Source organism: Emericellopsis cladophorae, assembly GCF_022114955.1.
Source record: "Emericellopsis cladophorae strain MUM 19.33 chromosome Unknown NODE_64_length_119800_cov_120_522489, whole genome shotgun sequence".
NCBI lineage: Eukaryota > Fungi > Ascomycota > Sordariomycetes > Hypocreales > Bionectriaceae > Emericellopsis > Emericellopsis cladophorae.
Window position 1 is genome coordinate 1 of NW_026250989.1, and position 18,378 is coordinate 18,378.

At 57.8% G+C, this 18,378-nt stretch overlaps 8 protein-coding genes across 8 annotated transcripts; 5 read left to right on the forward strand and 3 right to left on the reverse strand.

Annotated features, from left to right (window-relative positions):
• Nucleotides 1-1,448: 1,448 nt before the first annotated feature.
• Nucleotides 1,449-2,369, forward strand: J7T54_003359 (uncharacterized protein; the record flags this gene model as incomplete). The annotated part of the gene is made up of 1 exon (XM_051509534.1): nt 1,449-2,369. The coding sequence occupies one exon, from the start codon at nt 1,449-1,451 to the stop codon at nt 2,367-2,369; it is 921 nt and encodes a 306-aa protein (XP_051359436.1).
• Nucleotides 2,370-2,713: 344 nt separating this feature from the next.
• Nucleotides 2,714-3,808, reverse strand: J7T54_003360 (uncharacterized protein; the record flags this gene model as incomplete). Its single annotated transcript, XM_051509535.1, has 1 exon — nt 2,714-3,808. The coding sequence occupies one exon, from the start codon at nt 3,806-3,808 to the stop codon at nt 2,714-2,716; it is 1,095 nt and encodes a 364-aa protein (XP_051359437.1).
• A 1,292-nt stretch (nt 3,809-5,100) lies between these two features.
• J7T54_003361 (Ubiquitin-conjugating enzyme E2-like protein) lies at nt 5,101-5,820 on the forward strand (the record flags this gene model as incomplete). The annotated part of the gene is made up of 1 exon (XM_051509536.1): nt 5,101-5,820. One exon carries the CDS (start codon nt 5,101-5,103, stop codon nt 5,818-5,820), a length of 720 nt encoding a protein of 239 aa, XP_051359438.1.
• Nucleotides 5,821-6,124: 304 nt separating this feature from the next.
• J7T54_003362 (putative succinyl-CoA ligase [ADP-forming] subunit alpha) lies at nt 6,125-7,287 on the reverse strand (the record flags this gene model as incomplete). The annotated part of the gene is made up of 4 exons (XM_051509538.1): nt 6,125-6,803; nt 6,856-6,982; nt 7,042-7,070; nt 7,124-7,287. The coding sequence occupies 4 exons, from the start codon at nt 7,285-7,287 to the stop codon at nt 6,125-6,127; spliced, it is 999 nt and encodes a 332-aa protein (XP_051359439.1).
• A 414-nt stretch (nt 7,288-7,701) lies between these two features.
• J7T54_003363 (histone acetyltransferase) lies at nt 7,702-9,438 on the forward strand (the record flags this gene model as incomplete). The annotated part of the gene is made up of 1 exon (XM_051509539.1): nt 7,702-9,438. One exon carries the CDS (start codon nt 7,702-7,704, stop codon nt 9,436-9,438), a length of 1,737 nt encoding a protein of 578 aa, XP_051359440.1.
• Nucleotides 9,439-9,681: 243 nt separating this feature from the next.
• Nucleotides 9,682-11,007, forward strand: J7T54_003364 (uncharacterized protein; the record flags this gene model as incomplete). Its single annotated transcript, XM_051509540.1, has 1 exon — nt 9,682-11,007. One exon carries the CDS (start codon nt 9,682-9,684, stop codon nt 11,005-11,007), a length of 1,326 nt encoding a protein of 441 aa, XP_051359441.1.
• Nucleotides 11,008-11,335: 328 nt separating this feature from the next.
• J7T54_003365 (uncharacterized protein) lies at nt 11,336-12,640 on the forward strand (the record flags this gene model as incomplete). Its single annotated transcript, XM_051509541.1, has 1 exon — nt 11,336-12,640. One exon carries the CDS (start codon nt 11,336-11,338, stop codon nt 12,638-12,640), a length of 1,305 nt encoding a protein of 434 aa, XP_051359442.1.
• A 355-nt stretch (nt 12,641-12,995) lies between these two features.
• On the reverse strand, nt 12,996-17,584 carry J7T54_003366 (putative DNA helicase-like protein; the record flags this gene model as incomplete). The annotated part of the gene is made up of 2 exons (XM_051509542.1): nt 12,996-13,150; nt 13,204-17,584. 2 exons carry the CDS (start codon nt 17,582-17,584, stop codon nt 12,996-12,998), a joined length of 4,536 nt encoding a protein of 1,511 aa, XP_051359443.1.
• Between the last annotated feature and the right edge of the window lie 794 nt (nt 17,585-18,378).

Here is an 18,378-nt window from a genome sequence, read left to right on the forward strand (position 1 = left end):
CCCCCCCCCCCCCCCCCCCCCCCCCCCCCCCCCCCCCCCCCCCCCCCCCCCCCCCCCCCCCCCCCCCCCCCCGCCACGAGTATGCCGAAAGGAAGGAGTAAAGGAGAGGAACTGGGCTAGGCTGGACTGAGCAGACGACGGCTTCTGGTACAGGCTTTTTCATTCTCTTTCTTTTTTTTCCCCCTCTCTTGGTTTTCATGTTTGGAACTGTGACAACAGCAGCAGCGATTAGGGGATGGATCATGTCGGAAGCGGTTCTTTATTTTAGGTGTTGTGATGAATTCATGCTCAGCCGGCAAAACACACTGCAGTGGAATGAGTGAGTACCTTGTTGCCTGGAGAAACACACACCCTCACAACAAACTGTGGGCAAGCGCGCCCTGGCATTGCCTGTTGCATTAACATGATAACATCGTCAGTCCGCACTTCACATCTCTTCTACACTCCTCCCGCCACTACCTCGATATTATCCTATCAAATGTATCAGCAGCATTATCATGTCCTCCACCATGCCTGAAAGCCATAAAGGCTGCGACATACGTCCCACGCCAGAATCCGAAAACAACGACTTGACGCATATATCGTACGATGACGATGGCGATGTCGACTGGGAGATTCTAGAGCAGGAAATTCGCCAGGAAGTGTTTGAAAGGCCCACGCCCTGCCCTACTCCGCCCGGCTCACCGAGTCCCCCAAGCTCGCCTCGTCTGCGACATGACGAGTTGCCTAAGCCGCCGGACTCCGTTTCGCAGACATGCCAATGGCTAGACCCGCCGCCTATGCAGTCTGTGCGGCCCACGAAGACTACGAAGCCTACGAAGCCAGTGCAATGTCTGTCCTGGCTCTCACGATATGTTGACCTCGATCTCAAACCAAGGTCATGTGTCAAGAGGAGGAAGGCCCCTCGCTGGAACGATGACTGTAGACCCGGCGGATACGTACCGTTTCATCCCTCGCCGCTGAGAGAAGTGTATGACTCTGCCCGAGCACCGTCAAACTTTGGACGTGTCGCAATACAGCTTGCCTCCCCACCGGCGCCCGATTTAAAAACTCCTGCAGCTTATCCCGAGATATCGCTGCGGTATCGTCGATATTGGCTTGCTGGTGACGGGATTGTGCCGGACAATGCTCATTCTCGTCATCAAAAAACCTCTGCGTTGAATGAGAGCCGATGGTATTGGCATACTATCCTGGAAGGACACCGCATGCTGTGTCCTCCATCATGGAGCTTTAGTCGGTCTCTCACCGGCTTCCCGAGTGGCAAGCGAATCCAAGATGTACCCCCAAATGTTGTCGTCCGAATCATGGAGAGTATGAATAACACTGAAACCTTGGACGCCTTTTGCGCCGCGTAGCCTGTGGCAGCAACCCTGGCGTGCTTGTCGTACCAGAGCATCTACAGTGGCATCATTGGTAACGCGATCTTGCCAGAGAACTATGGAATAGCCATGGTGACACTGCTCATTCTGCTTCTGCCGCCAGATGGCATCAATACCGGAATTCAACATATCTTGCTCCTTACGGCACAACCCGACAAAAAGCGGGCGATCCAAGATCTCCTCCATCCGCGCCTATTGGGCGATGCCGCTGTGATGGCCAGCAAGGTCAATACGCTGACATACCACGCGCTGTCTTCTATACTCGGGCGCGCACTACGGCACCCCTACACTGCCGGTGCGCCTGCCGGCGGGTTTTGGCGCCGATTCCAGCAGAGTTTTGAGAGCTCCTGGCGAAAGGATCGTCGTGAGAAGGGAGTCATTACTGCGCGAGAGCAACACGTCAGACGCCAGGCGAGCAGAGAATTCTGGAGATACCGAAACATATTTGTCTACGAGGGGCAAGGGCGAAATAGGCCTCTCCGTACTTTCAAAGCATTCTCGACGGTTCAGCGCAGTTTCTGGCAATACGAGCTCATGGCTCGTGGTCAGAACCTCCATACGCGCTGTCGGCTGACATGCAGCTCAATCCCCTTTATCCTAAACGAGGCGCATACCATGAATGCAGAAGTACTGGCATATTTCAGGGCTCTTAACGGTGCTTGCATCCATGCCGCCGCACAGAACGACAAGAGGACCCGGAACGATGCTGAGATGCAGCGAAAGCTTGCGAAACTGGGGTTCACCACATCTGTTGACAGGCTGGGCGTCCGCATGTGGGCATCCATCTTGACAAGAATAGGCCCGAGCATCGAGTACGCGGATGCTTGGAGGATCAGGGCCAAGGCTGACATTGTGACAAGGCTCTGGATGGACACGTATAATGGCAAGGTCGGACACTCGCGGTTCGATGTGTCGCACGGATTCACCGACAACTGGTTCTTAGCAGCGCCTATCATGAATTTTCGTGCTCCCTCAGGTTACCGTGATTGAATGGATTCTGTAGAGAAATGGGGATGAGCGGGATGGGGAAGGGTGGCGCACATCTAGGCTGTGTGATTCGGTGGAAGCGACATGCCGCTGATGTTATCTGCATGGATACGAATAGCGTCTATATGAAATTAGAAGCGTTGATTTGAGAAACCGTGCCCTTCTTTTGGATATCTTGGACCTTGACAGGCTGTGGTGTCGTCGCCAAGCCTCTTGTTGACACTGGCCCCTGAAAAGGGGCAACGCCCAGAAATTCCTTTTTGCAGTCTCCAGTATTGTCGATATCATTCTCTATGACGATGAAGGAATTCAATCATTATATCCTACAACAACCGCTGCGCTCTCAATCAGACACCGGCCTTGGCGAGGGCCTCCTTCTCATCCACCACTGAGCTCTCATAAAGGTCATCCCCCTTGCGGACCTCCGCTTCATGTCCCATGCTCCTCTTGTCGTCCGTAAGCTCAGCTTGCACATCGACATAGTCCGCCGGGGGTGCAGCCGCGCCATCACCCGGGGGAGGTTCACTGAGAACTTCGTCCACCACACTGCGATCAACCTCACCACGGCCTTCAATAGCCTTGAGGACCTCAAAGAGGGGCTTTGCATCCATCGGCCACGCGACACCACCCCGAAGAATCCTCTGTGCTGAAATATCCTTCTCCTGGTAGAAGAGCGCATTCGCATCGCCACGGTTCACAATAACGGTGCCATCGACGGAAAGACCAGCCCACAATCCACGGGACTTGATATAACTCCACATGGGTCGGCCACTCTTGCTCACAGCAGACGCAAGAGATGCGCCCCCTCCCACGGGTCCGGCTGTGACGCTGGCGCCGGCACCGAGGGCGAGGCGAGGCCTCGTGAAGGCGTCAACTTGCTCGGGTGTGTTGAGAACGCAGATGCAGTCGTAGATGTCGAGACCGAAGACGAAGCCCGCCCCAAGGCTAGACACGATGAAGCTAGAAGGCGGAGACCAGGTACCGTCCGCGTGACGAGCAATGACGACACCCGAGCCACCGCTCACGCTGCCGTGCCAGGCACCCGCCCGGATGGTGTTGAAGATAGCCAGGCCGGCGCAGTTGCGGAGAACATGGACGGGGATCTTGACGAGCTTCTTCTCGGTGAGACCGATGGGGTGCTTGGGCCCGCCGGCCTTGGGGGGCGGTGGTATGGCGACGGCGAGGTTGGTGAACGAGTAGAGGATGCGGGCTGCTTTCAGGGACTCCTTCTCGAGAGAGGTTGGCCACCAGCCTTCTGCGCCGAAGATGTTGGAGGCCTTGTTCAGAGGGTTGCCGGCGCGGGAGGAGAGGCGGTGGAGGCGTTGACTGAGGGTTGGGCGATAGTTGATGGCTGGCTCCGCCATGTACTCTGGAGGGTTGTCTTGGTCTTGGTGCTGGCCCTGGGGCAGCTGGTCATTAGACTTGGTGACGACCATGGACATGGTTGCGGTGGAGATGGGGAGGAGGGTGAGGTGTAGTAAGTACGAGAGTATTTGTATGAGTTCGATAATGACTATCTATACCAGCTGCCTTTGCGGGCGAGGCGGTAGAACTTATACCATCATGTACATAGGCTCGAACTCGGACATATCGCACCTAAAGAGTCGTACGCCTGCCTGCCCGGTGCTGCTAGACATCTGACGCAAGCTCGTGCCATAGGGCCGCGTACGCCACATCTGATGCTCTTGTAGACTGGGTTGAATAGTCACGCATGGCAAGGAGGATGTGGTGGGCTGTCGCAACGCGTCGTGGCGCAGCTAGGCTGAGGTGAGATTGAGTGCGTCTAGCGGGAGGAGGCGAACTTTGTCTGTGCGAGAGCGAGCACGCGAACGCGCGGCTTGGCATATGATTGGATTGTACGTGTGCGTGCGTGTTTGATCAGAATAATTCATGACAGACGGTGTGATGGATGATTGTCTTTCCGAGCGACAAGCAAACATTCGCAGAGATTGGCGACGAGACGTAGCGGGATTCGTTTGAGGAGCAAGTGACAGTCAAGAACATTAGTGCACCTTTGTCCCTCAGACACCTTCGAGGGACGACCCAAGAGAATCCCAGCATCGTCAACCATTGTGAAGAAGATAGAAGATGAAAGGCAAGATCTTTAGAAGGAGTACCGTTGCAATGGATACTTGATTAGCGGTTGAATGACTTTCTTTGCTTGTTGAACCACCCCAGCTGGCCAACCGCTTGATGGTACAGGGTAGGGAAGAGTTGGCAGACTGCATTGACCACAGGCTACAATCATAGCATCTTGGTGAAGAGAACATCAGATCTAATTGCGAACAGAGGGTTGATCTTTCATCACCTCGATGTCATTTCCGTGGAATGGAACAATGTTGCGAACACGGCGTGAGCCAATTCAGAGGCTGAGAGCGATTCTCCATCATGCTCTGCCAAATTCCATGTCACCGTCGGGTGATGGATGACGATGTGACTTATAACTTACAAAGACAAGCCCAAACAGTGATGATCGAATTTTCAATCCAGAACAAAGAAAGGTTCGTTGATCTTGTTCCTTCCATACCTTGCTCCTTGACGTTGATGGACCCTCAAGCCCTACCTTACCCTGCATAAAGCGTGCCTTCCCGCCGCCCCAGCAAAGGTGCCACCGCCATTGACGTTCTGCAGTTGCAGCCCCTCCACAGCACAATCCCGCCAACATCAACATCATCATCCACATCCACATCAACAGCACGAGATACCCCGAGCAACACATACCACACCCGCCATCATGCCTTCCAGTCGCGACCGCCGCGTCGCCAAGGAGCTTAAGGACATCCAGTCAGACCCGGCCGCGGGCATCAGCGTCGAGCTCTCCGACCCCAGCGGCGCCTCGATGGAGTACCTCCACGGCCACATCTTCGGACCGCCCAAGACCCCGTACGAGGGCGGCAAGTTCGAACTGCTCATCACGATGCCCAACGAGTATCCTTTCAAGCCGCCCCAGATCACCTTCAAGACCAAGATCTGGCACCCCAACGTCAGCTCCATGACGGGCGCCATCTGCCTCGATATACTCCGCGACAACTGGAGCCCCGTCCAGACCATCAAGTCGGCCATGATGAGCATCCGCCTGCTCCTCGAGGTCCCCAATACCGATGACCCCCAGGACCACGAGGTTTCCAGCCAAGCCGTCAAGTCGCCTGCCCTCTTCGCCCGCCACGCCCAGGAGTGGAGCATCAAGTACGCCGGCGCCCCCCAGAAGCAGATCGACCTGCAGGGCAAGTTCATCGAGGCTCGGCCTGCCCCGACGCCCGAGGACTTTGGGGGCTACAACCCGAAAATGGTCGGCATCTGGACAGATATGGGCTTCCGGGTCAACATCGTCGTCCAGGTTCTCAAGGAGCGAGGGGTCCCCTCGTTCAACGGGGAGCGGTACCAGCTGAGCGACGAAGCCATCTCAGACATTACCACCCGCATATTGGCCAAGATAGCAGAGGAGGACGTATGATGATGGTGTATATGAATGACGCGAGTCGCCGGGTTTGAATGCATAGCAGCAGCACGGGCATGGGAAAAGGCGTTGTTTTGTCATGGGCATGGTATTGGCTACGGCTGTAGGAAATGAAACGGAGTACCTCATGAGGAGAGGAACAATTGCTTTGGTTGACTTGTAAAGTTTCACTTATATTCACATCCAACCCAACGATGCTCCCATTCTATCAGTTACGTGACGTACGGTTATTGGAACAGACGCAAGGAAACAAAGAACCGGCGACCAAAAGCCATTACACTACATGCATCCGCCCTCGCCCTTACAGGAGATCCCTGCGGACAAACTCGTCGTAAAGGGCCCTGCCCAGCCCAGCGGGCGAGCGCTCGACAATGACGCCGGCGTCCTCGAGCGCCTTGATCTTGGTGTCGGCACCACCCTTGCCACCGGCCACAATGGCGCCGGCGTGGCCCATGCGGCGGCCAGGGGGCGCCGAGATACCAGCAATGAAGCTGACGACGGGCTTGCCGCGGCCGACCGTGTTGGCCTGCTTGAGGAACTCGGCGGCGTCCTCCTCGGCCGAGCCACCAATCTCACCAATCATGATGATGCCGTCCGTCTCGGGGTCCTCGGTGAAGACCTTGAGGCAGTCGATGAAGTTGGTGCCGCTAAAGGGGTCACCGCCGATGCCGACGACGAGGGACTGGCCGAGACCGGCCTGGGTGGTCTGGTTGACGGCCTCGTAGGTGAGGGTGCCGGAGCGGGAGACGATGCCGATGCGGCCGCGCTTGTGGATGAAGCCGGGCATGATGCCAATCTTGCACTGGCCCGGGGCGATGATGCCGGGGCAGTTGGGGCCGACGAGGCGCGTCTTGCTCTGCGACTTGAGCATCGAGGTGATGCGGACCATGTCGTGCTGGGGGATACCCTCGGTGATGCAGACGGCGAGGGGGATCTCGGCCTCGAGGGCCTCTTCGATACCGGCGGCGGCCAGAGGGGGGCTGCCGACATTGTCAGGAGAATACCTCATAGGGAAAAGCAGAACAAACGTACGGCACGAAGAGAGCAGTGGCGGTGGCGCCAGTCTCCTTGACAGCCTCGCTCACATTCTTGAACACGGGGAGGTCAAGGTGAGTCTGGCCGGCCTTCTTGGGGTTGGTACCGCCGACGACCTTTGTGCCTGTGATGTGTCAGTGTCCGCTGCTGCGTCTCGTCGAGGGCTCTCGTCATTTTGCATACCGTACTCGATGGCCTGCGTGGCGTGGAAGCTACATACAGTCAGCCATTGGAACCGGCGCCGGGGACAGAGCGGATCACATACGTTCCCTGCTTGCCAGTGAAGCCCTGGAAGAGGACCTTGGTATCGCCGTTGATACGCAGGTTCTCAATGGTCTGCGCGTAGGGCGAGCTGCTGGAGCTGTAGGCGCGACTGGTGACCTGGCGGAGCGCAGCCGGGCGCAGAACGGAGCGAGGGATAGCCTGCATCGTGATGACCAAAGTGTGCGTGCGGGGGAGAGAGAGACGAGGCGCTGAGGAAGAGAGAGAGGGTCGGTGGTTTGCTTCACCAGAAGGGGGTTCGCGGCTTCGTTCGACGATAGCTTCGAATTCGCGATGCGGTTTCTTGCAGCTGCCGCTTGATTGGCGCCAGGACCGAATCGGGTGTGGCCGGGGCACCGGCGCGTACTTTTTCCGGTATTGCCGTCGGCCTACCGACCGTTAGGAACGGGAACGCACGTTTATTACGGATGCCCGTCCCAGAGCTAGAGCCTAGACCCCACCATCACCGTTTTGGCTCTCGAAATTCAATCCCATCAACGACTCGCGATTCGGAGGGGCAACTTTTTGGTGATTGACTCTATTATATCCAGCAACTGCATCGATATTTCGAGCCCAGCAGCCATGGCGACCGCGACAATGACCGCGCAGGCGCCTGCCGGGACGCTGAACAAGAAGAAGGCGGCCGATATGATCCCAGAGAGCGAGCGCTTCCTGCGCTGCTGCGCTGACCTCGCCAACGCCCTCATCGAAGACCACGAGGCCCAGAAGAATGGCCAGCCCAGCAAGGACGTCAACCTGAATACGATCCGTGGCAAGATGGCCAAGAAGCACAAGCTCAAGTCCGTGCCGCCCCTCACCGCCATCATCGCCGCCATCCCCGAGCACTACAAGAAGTACATCCTGCCCAAGCTGATCGCCAAACCGATCCGCACGAGCTCAGGCATCGCGGTCGTGGCGGTCATGTGCAAGCCGCATCGCTGTCCGCACATTGCCTACACGGGCAACATCTGTGTCTACTGCCCCGGCGGGCCAGATTCGGATTTCGAGTACAGCACGCAGTCCTACACCGGATACGAGCCCACCTCCATGCGAGCGATTCGCGCGCGATACGACCCCTTTGAGCAGGCGCGTGGACGGGTGGACCAGTTGAAGAGCCTGGGACACTCGGTCGACAAGGTGGAATACATTCTCATGGGCGGCACATTCATGTCACTGTCCGAATCCTATCGCGAGGACTTCATCGCGCAGCTGCACAATGCGCTGAGCGGATACCAGACGTCCAACGTGGACGAGGCGGTGGAGGCGGGCGAGATGAGTAACATCAAGTGCGTAGGCATCACGATTGAGACACGGCCGGATTACTGTCTGCAGCCGCACCTGACAGACATGCTGCGGTACGGGTGCACGAGGTTGGAAGTCGGCGTGCAAAGTCTGTACGAGGATGTAGCAAGGGATTCCAACAGAGGGCACACCGTGGCCGCGGTAGCAGAGACCTTTTGCCTGGCCAAGGATGCTGGATTCAAGGTCGTCAGCCACATGATGCCTGACTTGCCCAACGTGGGCATGGAACGCGACATGGACCAGTTCAGGGAGTACTTTGAGAATCCCGCTTTCCGAACCGATGGTCTCAAGATCTACCCCACGCTGGTCATCCGTGGCACGGGACTCTACGAGTTGTGGCGCACAGGGCGGTACCAAAACTACACACCCAACGGACTCATCGACCTCGTGGCGAGGATACTGGCCCTCATCCCGCCGTGGACCCGAATCTACCGTGTCCAGCGTGATATCCCCATGCCACTCGTCTCCTCCGGCGTGGAGAACGGCAACCTGCGCGAGCTGGCGCTGGCGCGTATGAAGGACTTTGGCACCTCGTGTCGCGACGTGCGCACGCGCGAGGTCGGCGTCAACGAGGTCAAGAACAAGATTCGCCCCAACCAGATTGAGCTCGTGCGTCGCGACTACACGGCCAACGGCGGCTGGGAGACATTCCTGGCCTACGAGGACCCCAAGCAGGACATTCTGGTCGCGCTGCTGCGTCTGCGCAAGTGCACCGAAAAGTACACCTACCGCGAGGAGCTGACAGGCCAGCCCACGAGCATGGTGCGCGAGCTCCACGTGTACGGCACCGCCGTGCCCGTGCACGCGCGCGACCCCCGCAAGTTCCAGCACCAGGGCTTCGGCACGCTGCTCATGGAGGAGGCCGAGCGGATCGCGCGGGACGAGCACGGCAGCGACAAGCTCAGCGTCATCTCGGGCGTTGGTGTGCGGAGCTACTACCGCAAGCTGGGCTTCTGGCTCGATGGGCCGTACATGAGCAAGTGGCTCGACGGGCGGCCGCAGCCGGAGGAGTATTGAGCGACAGGCAGACAGGCAGGGAACAGCATGGGACGGCGTATCTAGGCGCATTGCTTCTACATGGGAATGAATACGGACACGGAGTTTATTGTCACTGCTTCCACGGACGGCTCATGTTGATCTCCGGCTCGGCCCCGCGTCCCGGTCTCCGAGCCTGCCGAGACGGTAGGCCGCCTCCACCGCCGTTTGTCTCTCTGCCCCATTACATACACCGCCGCCTGTGTACTCCGTACGCCAGCCATCATGACAGTCCGACGCATTATTCCCTCCGACCCAGTTACTTCGGAGTCATCAACAGACCCTTTCGCCCTCCCCTCGCAACGGCGGTATCTCCTCGTCAACGCTCGTGTCGTAGAGCCCCTCTACTCCTCCGTCACAGACCTCACCTGCGTACGCCTGGCCGACGGTCTCATCCACTCCATCGGCCCTCACGTCTCCCCCCAAGATGGAGACACAGTCATCAATCTGCAGGGCAAGTACCTGTGTCCTGGGCTGATGGACTGCCACGTCCACCTCGCTGCCGTTCCGAACGGCCAGTCCTTCAACTTGACAGCGGACGACGTCGGCGTCTCTTTGCTCCGCCAGCCGTGGGTCTGCGAGCAGATGATTAAGCGTGGCTTCACAACGGTACGAGACACAGGTGGCGCTAGTCTCGCGTTGAAAGAGGCCATTGAAGCGGGCGTGTTCCCCGGTCCGCGTGTCATCTCCAGTGGTAAAGCCCTCTCGCAAACAGGCGGCCACGGCGACGTCCGGAGTGCGCATCAGTGCTGCTCGTCGGGGATATTGAGCACTGTTGTCGATGGCGTGGCCGAGTGTACTCGCGCGGCGCGGGAAAATCTTCGCACGGGCGCTGACTTTATCAAGATCATGGCCAGCGGGGGTGTCGCTTCTCCGACGGACAAGCTCACCGATACCCAGTTCACCAGTGGGGAAGTGCAGACTATCGTCGAGGTGGCAGAGAGTTGCGGGACCTATGTCACTGCCCACGCGTACACGCCTGCAGCGATACGACATGCTGCGGACAACGGTGTCCGGGGCATTGAGCATGGCAATCTGTTGGACCGTCCTACCGCGAAGCACATGTCCAAGCTGGGTATCACACTGACGCCAACGTTAGTGACGTACGAGGCGATGGGCATGGATAGGTACAAGGACTTCCTGCCACCCGCGAACCAGGCGAAGAACAAGGTCGTGCTGGAGAAGGGACTGGAGGCTATGCGGATCGCGCACGAGGAGGGCGTCCTGATCTGCCACGGGAGCGATCTGCTCGGTCCCCTGCAGGTAGAGCAGTCCAACGAGTTTACGATACGGAAAAGGGTGTTGAGTGATGGCGAGGTGCTCAAAGGTGCGACGATCAACGCGGCGAGGCTCATAGGACGGGATGATCTGGGCCAGATCAAGGACGGCTTTGTAGCGGATGTGCTTGTTTTGGAAAAGAATCCGCTGGAGGATGTCAGTGTTTTGAGCGACTGGGAGACCACGGTCAAGACTGTTGTCAAGGAGGGGAGGGTTCTTGTCAGTCGCTGGGATGGATGGCTGGTGGACGTGAGAGGGGCAATCACAGGCTGAGCTATGCACTTCACGGAAAGTTCTACATGCTTAGAGAGCACAGGGAATCCAACGGCCCAAGCCAAAGCTTGTATCTAGTTCCATCATCAAGATGTTTGTTCGCACGTCAAGCCAAAAAGGGGTTCCCAGGAGTCAGGCAGCCGACTGTACCCGCTGCACCCCAGCCAATGACAGAGCACACAGCCTGCTGACTCATCAAATTCTCACCTCACCCAAATCGCAACCTCGGAATCCTCCCCCCCCCCAGCCAAACTCATCACGAGAGAACCCAAGGTTCGTTATCACCTCCCCGTCGCGTTCACACATCTCATCATGCGCCGGGTGGACAATGAGTGCCGGCCAACATGACCCCTCGACGCCCTCCCGCGCAGATGCAGACCCCTTCCCGGACAGAAACCCAAGGAACAACGCGGCCACAGCCGCCTCGGCAGCGTCCGTCCGCGCCCTCAGCGCCCAGGTCGTAGCCTTTTACTTTCGCGCCCCGGCCAAGGCCTTCTTCCGCACGCGGGTGGACTACCTGGGCTACGCGCGCACGCTGCACAATGCCCAGACGGCGCAGATGCTCAAGGCGCTGGCCAACGACAAGCACGCCTCGCGAGTCGGCATGCTCATGCGCCAGACGTGGCTCCTTCTCCGAAGCACGACACCCGGCGTGCTGGCCTCAGCTGTGCGGCACCAAGGATGGAGTGTCATTCCTCAGCAGATCATGCCGCCGCTGATCGCCAACGTGGGCGTAGGCGCTGTCTTGTACACCAGTTACCTGCACATCCTCGGTAGGCTGCACGAGGAGTCTGGTCGCGCGACCAAGAGGGTCTATCCGCCCCCTGCGCCGCAGCACACGTTCATGGCCGGTCTAGTTGCCGGGGGTATCCAGTCCGTCGTTGCTGCGCCTCTGGATGCGCTCCAGGCTCGCTTCGACCATCGAGACCTCATGCCCGCCGACGGCAACGGGAAGCCACGCAGCATGTGGTCGTTTGGCGCGGCCAAGCTACGCGAGATTGGTCTGCGCGGCATCTTTGCGGGCTGGGGTCTCTCCTTTGCCAAGGACGGTCTGGGAAGCGCCGTCTTCTTCAGCACGTTTGAGTACATCAAAGCACAAGGATACTACCGCTTCGTCACGTGGTACTACTCCGGTCTCGGCGACGACATGATCGACCTACTCGCCCTGAAACGACCGACGCACAAGGACGACGAGGTGGGTACGACACAGATCCGGCCACACTACGCGCTCGAGCCCATGTTCCTCCTGCTGGCCGGCACGAGCGCCTCCTTTGCGCAGCAGCTCCTCCTCCACCCTCTCACGCATTTCCAGGTGCAGCACTGGGACAACCTCGAGGAGATTGACGCCAAGGCGCAGAAGGTCCGCGCCACGCCGCCCAAACGTCGCTTCCGCATGCTCAGGACCTACTACCGCGCGTACCAGGCCTCGTACGCCGTCTGCGCGGCCGAGGCCAAGGCTGAGGGGACGGGTCTCGTTCGCTGGCTGTACAGGGGCTTCTGGTGGAATTCGATCCGCCAGGTGCCCAGTACGAGCGCTGGCCTCATCATCTTTGAGCTGATTAGGCGCAAGTATGGGTTCGGCGCGGAAGAGGTGCGCATCACAAAGGATGGGTATGATATTCTCTTGACATGAATGTGCTGTGCTTGCTGGGTGTTTGGCGTTTGGGCGGTCAGTCGATGCACTGGGTTGAGAACTTAGCGATGTGCTCATACAGAAGCGTACGGATACATGCACAAATACACGTACAACCAACCGTGTTGTAACAAGGCGTTTCATATCCTCCGCCAAAGTCTACCGAATACTGATACAAACGCGGCCTCGTGCCCACCACCGCGCATCTGCGCCCTGTATAAAAGCTCTTGCTGCCCCTGATCAAACGCCTAAAGTTTTGTTGGCTCCCTCCATTAAGTGTAAAATTCAGTCCTGTACATTCCAGCCCCGCTGCGCGCGCGGATGCCGTGAGGCGTCCATTCCCGCGCCTGTCCGCCTAGATGTCGACCATGCCATCGGCAATAGCAAGGCGCTGCTTTGCCGTCTTGGCTCGCTTGGTCGTACTCTTCTTTTTCTTTCCCTTGTTGTCGCTCTCGGCTGGTGTGGCGGTGCCGGACTGCTGCTTGCTAGCGTCGTCAAAGTGACCCTCGCCTGTCCTGAGTTAGCCAGATGTACAAAAAGAGAACACAAGCAAGTCAACTTACCCTCATGATACATGTCGTCCAAGCTGGCAGGGGCGTCAGCCTTCTTCTTGCGCCCGCCCTTCTTCTTCTGCTGCTTCTCGAGCTCGCCGCTCTCCGCCAGCTCCTTCTCGCGCCTCTCAATCATCTCCGCCTGCTCATCGTCCGCCAGCCACATGGCAATGTCGCGGTTGCGGTTCTCGGGCGCCCTACGGCCAGAGAAGTCCACGCTGGCACCGCCACCCTGGATGACAACACGCTGCACTTCTTCCTTTTGCATGGCGCGTTTGCGGATGCGCTCCTCGATCGTTCCGCGGGTGATGAGACGGTAGACGGTGACCTGCCTGGTTTGACCCAGACGATGAGCACGGTCCATGGCTTGCGAGTCAATGGTCGGGTTCCAATCAGAGTCGTAGAAGATGACGGTATCGGCAGACGTCAGGTTGATGCCCAGACCACCCGCACGCGTCGACAGGAGGAAGATGAAGATCTCGGGCCGGGTCTGGAAGTCGTGCACCGTATCTCTGCGATCCTCGAGCTTGGTCGAGCCATCGAGACGGCAGTACTTGTAGTTGCGATATGTCAGGTACTCCTCCATCATATCGATCATGCGCGTCATTTGGAAGTAGAGTAGCACACGATGACCGCCAGCCTTGAGCTGGAAGAGAAGCTCGTCCAGCTTCGCAAGCTTGCCACTGTCGGTGACGAAGCGCTGCATCGATGGCACGCCAATGTTGGTGAACCTCTTCTTCTCACCATCTGGGCTGGGAAGCATCTTGCGAGGTGGGTACAGCTCGAGCGGTATCCTGTTCTCCACGAGGGCTTCTTCCTCCCAAAGTGCAGGTCCGTACAATGCCTTGCGCATCGGCACATTGAAGAATGTGTTCTCACGTTCCAGCACTGCGGCGCGGCTGTTGCATGAGACCTCCATGGGTGGTGCGGAGGCCCGTGGTTTACCCGCAGCCTCCAGTCTACCTAAACCGGAGTCGAAGTAGTTTTGGTTGGCAACATTCATCAGGCTGCTGAGAACACCCTCACGGGTAATGTCCGCCAACGGTCGGCGCTCTTGTTGGTCCCGAATCCTGAGCAACGCGTGTGCCGGCATAAACTTGCCATCCTCCGACTCGTCATAGGCAACCTGGAAGCGGCCCAGTCGTTGAGGCTTTTGCAGCTCGTCAGCCGCGCGGTCAAACAGGCTGTTGCGCGTGGCCTTGTAAACGTCCGAAGGAGCAGCGTCGACGAATCGCAACCACGAGAACCCCTTGTACCCATCCTGATTCTCCCTTACATGTTCAGGCGAGTAGATGTTCATCATGTGCGACAAGGCCTTGTTTCGCCAGCCGGCCTTCTCATTGTCTTTGCCGGCCTTGTCCAGACGACCGCCCTCAGTCCAGACGAGCGAAGGCAAGTTGTACTCGATCAAGTTCCGAGTGGAGTATCCGACAGGCACATTGTCGCCCTCTCGCACAAAGGAGGCCGTCTCGGCAAAGTAACCGAACGAGAAAGGCGAGGTGACATCGGCGCGCTCAAACAGATCCGGGTGGTTGCACACTTTTCGGAACTGCATGACGAGGTTCATGAGCGTACCCGAGTCCTGGTCATCACCCATTGTGGCCTTCTCAACGAGGTCCATGATGTTGATCTGGTTCCGCAGGTTACTGTAGTACGCACGTTGACGGTACGTCAGCTGGCAGTACACATCCTCCTCGATCTTGTCGCCCAGCTCCTTCTGCACGTGCTTCTTCACACGTCGCAACATGAATGGCTTGAGAATCATGTGCAGACGCTTGAGCTGATCTTCGTTGAGCTTGGTGTTGCTCTGCGCGTGTGACTCGATATCCTTGGAGAACCATTCGCTGAACTCATCGTGAGAGTCAAACAGGGAGGGCATGATGAAATGCAGCAAAGCCCATAGTTCTTGCATGTTGTTCTGGATGGGCGTACCCGTTAAGAGAAGACGGTTACGGCAATGGAAACCGAGCAAGCTCTTCCATCGAGAACTCTGGGAGCTCTTGATTGCTTGTGCTTCGTCGAGAATCATGTACTGCCACTTCATCTTCTGGAAGTAGGCCACATCCGACACGACGAGCTGGTAAGATGTGACGCAAACGTGGAACGCAGCGTCCTTACGGTAGGTACCGTGCCTGCGGTCCCAGAACTTGCGCAGAATCTTTCGGTCGCCACCAGTGCCCCAGTACGGCAGGATCTTGAACTCGGGAACGAACTTGGCAATCTCTTGCTGCCAGTTATGAAGGGTGGACGCTGGCGCGACAACCAGGAAAGGCCCCCAGATGTCGTGCTTCTCGGCAAGATAGGCCATGACAGAGATGGACTGCACGGTTTTGCCGAGACCCATCTCGTCGGCTAGAATACCGTTGATGCCCTGCTCGTACAAGTTGACCAGCCAGTTGAGACCCTTGAGCTGGTACTCCTTGAGCTGACAGTCCAGCAGCTTCGGCTGCTCAATCTCCATGTCGCCGAGACCCGTCGGGTTCTGGAAGTTCATCTCACCCTCTTCGTCCATATCAAGACCCTGGTTGTCGAAATCGCGAGCTTTTTTCTGAGCCTCGGCAATAGCATGTTGCGCATTGGCCATGGCAGCTGCTTGTAGATTCGACTCATCCTCATCGTCAAAGTCAAGGTTCTCAAACCCAGTCACCTTGCCGGTCAGCGGACCAGTAGGCTCCTTGACATTGACCATAGATGAGTTCTGCTGGTTCGCAGCGGGTGCAATCTCGGGGTTATCGGTACTGCGCTCGACCTCGTCCGTCTTGATCTTTTTGCCAATGAAATGCGAGTACAGCTCAGTCTGCGAGATCAAGAAGTTGAGCTTCCTCTTCTGGCGAGCGGCTTCGCGATCTGCCTCTTCCTTGCGTGCGTTTTCAAGCTCCTGTTTCTCGGCTGCCTTGCGCAAGTCGCGCTCCTCGCGCTCGTTGCGTTTCCAGAAGCCCATCATATCGCGCATGACACGCTTGGCACGAGCTTGCAGGTCTTTCGTGCCTTTGTTTGTTCGGAGCTGCCAACGCTTGGCTTCCTTTGACGCGAGAACGGCCGTCTTCTTCAGGTTACTAGCCTTGGTTGCACATGAGTCGGACGCCATGCGATATGTCTTGTTGACGTCTTTACGGGCGATATCGCGGAGGATCTGGTCATAGATCTGGTTGTAGCCTTTCGAGATGAACTTCTTCTCGAGATCAGGCACGTCCTCGACCTTCTCCTTCGCGTCTTCCTTATCCTGCGCCTCAGGCTCGCCATCCACGTTTTCCTTGGACTCGTCCTTAATCTTGTCCTTATCTTTGCCCTTCTTGCCTTTGTTGGTGATCTTGAGGCGGACCTTGGACTCGTCACGAGCGGGCAACTCCTCGCCAGCATCGATGGCAGCCTGCGCCGCTTCCGCGGAGTCTTTCTCGGCCTGCTTCTGCTCCTTAGACTTCTTTGGCCGGTTACCACTCTTGGTAGACTTGGAAGCTTTGTTCTTGGGCGTGCTTGTCTCGGCGTCAGAGGCGCCAAACGACGACATGGCTCCGCCGTCCATGCCAATCTCCATGTTGCGGGCAGGGCCCTTGATGCCCTTGCGGAGGATGTGTTCTGTTTGTTGGGCCTTCTTGTTTGCGCGTTCAGCGTCGCGCAGATGCTTCCGACGCTCTTCCTCATCTTCAGCGGCGTTTGCGCGAGCCAACGCCGCCTCTTTGAGCTCGAGGGTAACAGCCATGGACTTTTCACGACGGCGCTTGCGTTGCATATCCTTCTTGCGCTCCTTCTCGGCGAACAGTTCCTGCTCGCGCACCTCGTTGAGTGCAGACTCGTAGAAGACCTCGTCATATCGACGCTTGCCGAGCTCGGCATGGCGTGCAAGCTTCTTGCCAGCTGTGACAGCAAAGTCGTTGCGGCGGAGTACGCCCTGGTCAGCCTCGAAGCTTTCCATGAGTTTCCGGCGCTTGGAGGCGCGGACTTTGTATGCCGCAACGTCGACATCTTCAGGTACAAGCGTCTTGTCTGCAGAGTCGATACCGCGTTCGGCCTGTCCTATACGGCGTTCCATCTCGGTCGACCACGTCTTCTCTGGTTTTGGCTGCCCATTGGCCTGTCGCTTAGGTACCGGGGGGCGGGAACTAGGAGGAGCGGGTGACTCTCTCTTGGCCGAAGATCGTCTACCTTTGGCAGCCTCATCGCGAATGTCGGAAGCCCTGCCTTTGGTTGACTTCCTTGCTCTCTTTTTGGGGATAACACTCTCGCGACGCTCGGGTTCTGTCTCGTCATCTTCCATGACGTCTCGATCCGTGTGCGTTTCAGTATCGGGCTCGATCTTGGGCTTGGGCTCGTTCTCCACGGGGCGTGCAGGTAGAGGTGACGGTTCGCGAGGTTTCGATGGTTCAGCGTTGGAGAGAATGTTCGAAAAAGACATAGGGTCGGCACGGTTAGATGCCTGCGAGAATGCTCAACATTTTAATTACAACATGGTCAAACAAGAGACGTACACTCGATGGAGGGGGCTTTTGAGGCGACGGGCCGTGTTGGCCTACACCCGAGCCGTTGGACATGCTGTTTGTCTCTGGCGCAGCATGTCTTGATGGAGGTGATCCAAATGGTAGGGAACCCCGGCTGGGCGTGCGTTGCTGTTCACGGGGCCAGTGGGCTTGTGGGCGGTCTTGCCAGTACCCGGGAGACTAGGTAAAACGCGTTAGAAAATTGCTTCAAACGTGTCGAGGGAGTCTGATGCTGGAAGCAAAAAGAAAATGAAATTAACGAAAAAGAAAAATGAGGGACGTCGACTCGATCACGGAGAAATGTTCTTCGCGTTGCTCACCTTGGGTCTCGCGTTCCAAGAGGCGTCAGAGGTGCGTCGCTCCCTCTGAGCAGGCGCTGAATCGCTGGTCGGATCGTAAAAGGCTCGGGAAGTAGGCGGCGCGGCCGATTCGTGATGCGAAGCCTTGGCCGGAGGGAAGTATGCCCCCGGGGGATGCAATGGCGAAGAAGACGAGGCAGGATGGGCCAGGCCTACTGATGGAGGCAGGGCGGGCGCGACAGGACCGCCTGCTCCTGGAGGTGATGCCTGGTGCACAGTCTGTTGTGACATGTATGGATGGTGCGACGATGGAGGCGGCGAAGCGTGGTGATGCGGCTGCGGCGAAGGTTGATGGAGACGATGATGGGAATGGTGGTTGGGCGATACGAATGGCGGCGGTTGATTGCGAGAAT